Here is a 6,496-nt window from a genome sequence, read left to right as displayed (position 1 = left end):
AATCTCTACCTTTTAAGTCAACCTAATCAATCAACAGTCAGACTTGTTTCTGTTATCGTTTGCTGTGTTAAGGTTCAATTTATGACTTTCTAAGCCTAGTCTACTCAAGGGTTGAGTTTTATGAAGTGTTAGCTTGAGATCAGTGATTTGCAATCGAGCCAGGAACACCTTCAAAAGTGGTTCACGATCGCAAACTAGGTTCACGGCCGTGAACCCACCCTAGGGCCGTGAACTCATGCTGTATATATGAGTTTTGTCTCATTTTCTCTTCATTTCTCATCCTCCATCCATGATCATCCAAGTTGCTCTCAAGTACCATCCACAAAGGGTCTTCATTCACCCCAAAAACGTGAGTACCGTATCCCTTTACCTGTCCATACTTGGAAACCCCTTTGATTCTATCATTGATTCATCACTTTTCATCATCATCTTCATGATCTTCAAGAGTTCACGGTCGTGAACCCTTCATCATTGGCCATGAACCATTCATAGATTCAAGCTAGAGCTGTGAACACTTCAAGTGTTCTTCATGTTCTTGGGCAGTGAACCCTTCTTAAGGCCGTGAACATTCATCAGGGCAGTGAACTCTTCATGATTGGGCCGTGAACACTCAAGTGTTCTTGGGCCGTGAACACATCAAGCCAGCCGTGAACTCTCTTTCAGCCTCCTAACTTGATTCTAACATTCCTTTGGTGAGTTATTCTTTCATCCTAGATTGTTTGCTAAACAACTTTGTGGCTATAATCACTAATATCATGCCTATATGTATCATTATATGCTATTTAGGACTCATTTGTCCTCCAGAACTTCACTCGTAGGAGTAATACTCTTATTCCAGTCTTCAATCGAATCACTCACTTAAGGTGAGTTCATACCCCTATAATCTACCTGTAACATCCCAAAAATACAACCCAAAAATTTTCATTTGAAAACTTTACTAAATCATCACATCAAATATTAAAAGATAAATCCATGGATCATGTGTCTCAAAATGTCATAATAAGTTTCTCAAATCAACTGATGTCAAAACATATCAAAATATCTGAATAAAACTCCCAGGATAAACTGAAGATGTGCTGTGTGCCATGCCATCATCCCGCACTCTTCCCCTTACTAGCGGAAGTACCTGAAACCAAAAACTGAAACTGTAATCACAAAGCTTAGTGAGCTCCCCCAAATTACCACATACCATACAATAACGTATAAATCAACTACTGGGCCTTGCCCACTGCATCGGACCGAAGTCCGGAAATTGCATCGGACCGAAGTCCGGAACTAACCAGGGCCGTGCCCTCTGCATCGGACCGAAGTCCGGAAACTGCATCGGACCGAAGTCCGGAACTAACCAGGGCCTTGCCCTCTGCATCAGACCGAAGTCCGGAAACTGCATCAGACCGAAGTCCGCAACTAACCAGGGCCTTGCCCTCTGCATCGGACCGAAGTCCGGAAACTGACTGAACATATCATAGCATAATCATAACTACTAGTATAAACACATATACTGCATACTGCATCGGACCGAAGTCCGGAACACATAACACAAAGACATACTTGAATCACAAAGACATCAAGCACACTGAACTACTGCATCGGACCGAAATCCGGAACTACTGCTAACTAAATGGGTCGGCATTGTGGCCGTAGACCCGTCCCTACTGGAAGGAAACTCACCTCGTAACGCTGGCTGCAGAGGTGCTAAATTTGGAACTGTCTTACTGCTGCTCCGGAACTCCCCGGCTACAAATCCCATAAACACTAAATCAGATACTGATAACTAATCTCAGGGTAAAATGACTATTTTACCCCTGGTCCAAGTCAACTTCCTGGTCAAAGTCAACTTTCCAGTTGACCGGACTCGCCGAGTTGGGCCGCCAACTCGTCGAGCCCCCGTTCTCATATCTAATTCTCTGCCCGCTACTACTCGTCGAGTTTAGCATAGGCTCGACGAGTTCCACTTCGATGCTAATAACAAGTCCATCTTCAACTGACTCGCCGAGTTGTATGAACAACTCGTCGAGTCTGTTCTTAAGGCAAGAAGATTTCCTTGGACTCGCCGAGTCAGGGCGCAGACTCGCCGAGTCCCTCCATTACTAGATCTACGTTTCAACTCACTGAATCCAATTTCCCACTCACTGATTCCACTCGCAAACTCTCAAAGGGGAAATCTCGGGGACTCGCGACCCGACTCGTCGAGTCTGAAGAACGACTCGTCGAGTCCCAAGCATGTCATTACCAAATAGTCGATTCTGCTCGAATCCAGTGCATTCCATTCATAGATCTGGGCTCCTAGGGCTGGTTTTTCACGTAAAGTTTCTCACTTTACGTGCATGCATGCTAAAATGAAGCTAAAAAGCCCAAAACAAGCCAAAGGAAGGGATCTAAGCTTAGAATGGAAACTTGGCTCAATAAAGGTGGCAACCTTGAGCTTAATAGGCTCTAGAAAGCTTAGATCTGAAGTCCATTCATCATATTAACACTTAATTCGACCTTAAAGTCTAGAAAGGGCTCACAATCCACAAAAGTAAACTTCTCAAGAGATCTAATTGATAATAAGCAAAGATTCGAGCTTGATACCTCAAAGAGGACTGAAATGCAACCAGGAATCCGGATCTACTTGCTTCCTTTGAATACTTCTCTCCTCTCTTCTTCCCCTAAATCTCCAAAATGCACCAAAACCTTCAAAAGTGAGAAAATGCTCAAAAAAATGCTTAAGGACGGCTAGGGTTTCGTAAGGGACTCTTTGTGGGTGAGGGAGGCTGGTCTTGAGGCGCATAAAGTGTCTGAGAATAACTCTGGATAATGCTCCCTCATCTCCTCCTCGGCCTCCCACGTCCACTCTGAACCCTTTCGGTGCTGCCACTACACCTTCACTAACTGAACCACCTTGTTCCTCAATGTCTTCGTCTTCAGATCCAAGATCACAACTGGTCTCTCAATATGATTCAGGCTGCTATCAACCTGAATATCCTCCAAGGGTACAACTGCTGACTCGTCCACCAAACACTTCCTCAACTGAGAAACATGGAAAGTGTTGTGGATCTGGCTAAGCTCTGTTGGAAGGTCCAACTGATAAGCAACCCGACCCACTCGGGCCAAAACCCTAAAAGGACCAATAAACTTGGGGCCCAACTTGCTCCTCTTCCGGAACCTGATAACACCCTTCCAGGGTAATACCTTCAGGAGGACCATATCCCCCACCTGAAACTCCAAGTCCGAACGCCTCTTGTGGGCGTAACTCTTCTACCGACTCTGCACAGTCTGCAATCTGCTACGGACCTGCTGGATCAACTCTGTGGTCTTGAGCACCACCTCGGTACTCCCGATGACTCACTGACCGACCTCTCCCCAACAAATCGGGGTCCTCTACTTTCTCCCGTAGAGCATCTCGAAAGGAGGGCGGTCAATACTAGCGTGGTAACTGTTGTTATACGAAAATTCCGCTAATGGAAGATACGTATCCCAACTGCCACCAAAATCTAGGACACATGCCCGAAGCATGTCTTCGAGAGTCTGAATCATCCTCTCGCTCTGCCCGTCCGTCTGGGGTGGAAAGCGGTGCTAAAATGAAGACGAGTCCCCATCTCATCATGAAACCGCTTCCAAAACCGGGAAGTAAAACGGACATCTCGGTCTGATACTACTGATACAGGCACCCCATGTCGTGCCACTACCTCGCACACATAAATATTGGCTAGTTTCTCGGCCGATATGCTCTCCTGAATCGGTATGAAATGCGTGCTCTTGGTCAGCCGATTCACTATGACCCAAATCGAGTCAACTCCACGTGCGGTCCTGGGAAGCTTAGTGATGAAATCCATAGTGATATCCTCCCATTTCCACACAGGAATGTCTAACGACTGCATCTTGTCGTGGGGTCTCTAGTATTCTGCCTTGACCTTCCTACAGGTCAGGCATCTCTCTACGTACCAGGCTACGTCCCGCTTCATGCAGGGCCACCAATAATCGGGTCGAAGATCTCTATACATCTTCGTCGCCCCTGGATGGATGGAGAACCGGGACTTGTGGGCCTCATCCATCAGTACCTGTCGTACTCCTCCCCAGTATGGTACCCATACTCTCCCATGAAGGGTCAACAATCCTCGACTGTCATAGTCAAAGGAAGCTACTCGGCCCACAATCCTCTCACACTTCTGCCTCTCCTCCTCCAGGCCCTCAACATGTGCCTCTCTTATCTGCTCCAACAATGGAGTAATCACTGTCATCCTCAGACATACATCCCTGATCGGGGCTGCTACCGCCTTGCGGCTCAAGGCGTCGGCCACTACGTTGGCCTTGCCCGGATGATAAAGAATCTCACAGTCGTAATCCTTTACCACGTCCAACCATCGGCGCTGCCTCATGTTCAGATTCGGCTGATCCATGAGGTACCTCAAACTCTTGTGATCCGTGTAAATGATACAGCGGACCCCATAGAGGTAATGTCTCCAAATCTTGAGGGCAAACACCACTGCCCCCAGCTCTAAATCGTGCGTCAGATAGTTAGCCTCGTGAGGCTTCAACTGTCTAGAGGCATAAGCTATCACATGCCCTCGCTGCATCAACACTGCTCCCATACCTGTGATCGAAGCATCACAGTAAACTACAAAATCCTGTACTCCCTCTGGCAGGGTAGGGATTGGCGCCTCACACAATCTCTGTCTAAGGGAATCAAATGATGCCTGCTGCTTAGGCCCCCAACGAAACACCACCGACTTCTTGGTCAGTCGGGTGAGAGGAATTGTTATCTTGGAGAAATCCTGGATGAATCTCCTGTAATACCCTGCCAGTCCTAGGAAGCTCTGAATCTCAGTTGGAGACCTCGGGACCTCCCACTGCATCACAGCCTCTATCTTGGCCGGATCTACTAGTATACCCTTCTGGTTGACGAGGTGACCTAGGAACTGCACCTCGCGCAACCAGAACTCGCACTTGGAGAACTTCTCGTAAAGTCTCTCCCTCCTCAGCGTCTCTAACACCTCTCTCAGGTGCTCCTCATGCTGATCCTGAGTCTTGGAATAAACCAAGATGTCATCAATGAACACTATCACAGACCGATCCAGCATCGGTCTTCATACGCGGTTCATGAGATCCATGAACGCGGCTGGAGCATTGGTGAGCCCGAACGGCATCACCACAAACTCATAATGACCATAGCGGGTCCTAAAAGCAGTCTTCTGTACATCCTCATCCCTGACCCGCATCTGGCTGCTGAGGTGCTAAATATGGAACTGTCTGACTGCTGCTCCGGAACTCCCCGGCTACAAATCCCATAAACACTAAATCATATACTGATAACTAATCTCAGGGTAAAATGACTATTTTACCCCTGGTCCAAGTCAACTTCCTGGTCAAAGTCAACTTCCTGGTGAAACTCAACTTTCTAGTTGACCGGACTCGCCGAGTTGGGCCGCCAATTCGTTGAGTCCTTGTTCTCATATCTAATTCTCTGCCCGCTACTACTCGTCGAGTTTAGCATAGGCTCAACGAGTTCCAATTCGATGCTAATAACCAGTCCATCCTCAACTGACTCGCCGAGTTGTATGAACAACTCGTCGAGTCTGTTCTTATGGCGAGAAGATTGCCTTGGACTCGCCGAGTCAGGGCACAGACTCGCCGAGTCCCTCCATTACTAGATCTACGTTTCAACTCACTGAGTCCAATTTCCCACTCACTGATTCCACTCGCAAACTCTCAAAAGGGAAATCTCGGGGACTCGCGACCCGACTCGTCGAATCTGAAGAACGACTCGCCGAGTCCCAATCATGTCATTACCAAATAGTCGATTCTGCTCGAATCCAGTGCATTCCATTCATAGATCTGGGCTCATAGGGCTGGTTTTTCACGTAAAGTTTCTCACTTTACGTGCATGCATGCTAAAATGAAGCTAAAAAGCCCAAAACAAGCCAAAGGAAGGGATCTAAGCTTAGAATGGAAACTTGGCTCAATAAAGGTGGCAACCTTGAGCTTAATAGGCTCTGGAAAGCTTAGATCTGAAGTCCATTCATCATATTAACACTTAATTCGACCTTAAAGTCTAGAAAGGGCTCACAATCCACAAAAGTAAACTTCTCAAGAGATCTAATTGATAAGAAGCAAAGATTCGAGCTTGATACCTCAAAGAGGACTGAAATACAACCAGGAATCCGGATCTACTTGCTTCCTTTGAATACTTCTCTCCTCTCTTCTTCCCCTAAATCTCGAAAATGCACCAAAACCTTCACAAGTGAGAAAATGCTCAAAAAATGCTTAAGGACGGCTAGGGTTTCGTAAGGGACTCTTTATGGGTGAGGGAGGCTGGTCTTGAGGCGCATAAAGTGTTTAAATAGGGTGCAAGCCCTTGAAATTAGGGTTTCATCCAGACTGGCAGACTCGCCGAGTCCGGAGTATGGACTCGTCAAGTTGCCAACTTAAATCGCGTGCAACCCCGACTCTACTCGACGAGTCGGGCTACTGACTCGTTGAGTACCTCTTAAAAAAATCAAAACTACTTGATTAA

At 46.9% G+C, this 6,496-nt stretch overlaps 1 protein-coding gene across 1 annotated transcript in view; it reads right to left on the bottom strand.

Moving 5' to 3' along the window:
- Positions 1-1,023: 1,023 nt before the first annotated feature.
- Positions 1,024-6,496, bottom strand: part of LOC145115062 (uncharacterized) — a 72,372-nt gene continuing 66,899 nt past the window's right edge. The window contains exon 7 of the mRNA XM_079051223.1: positions 1,024-1,126. Within this exon, the coding sequence (XP_078907349.1) occupies positions 1,092-1,126 (35 nt within the window). The 3' untranslated portion in view covers positions 1,024-1,091. The remainder of the gene's footprint in view (positions 1,127-6,496) is intronic.

This window comes from Lactuca virosa, chromosome 5 (genome assembly GCF_052849685.1).
Source record: "Lactuca virosa cultivar CGN04683 chromosome 5, Lactuca_virosa_CGN04683_v6, whole genome shotgun sequence".
NCBI lineage: Eukaryota > Viridiplantae > Streptophyta > Magnoliopsida > Asterales > Asteraceae > Lactuca > Lactuca virosa.
The sequence above is the reverse complement of the archived record's forward strand: the minus strand, read 5'-3'. Positions and strand labels throughout refer to the sequence as shown.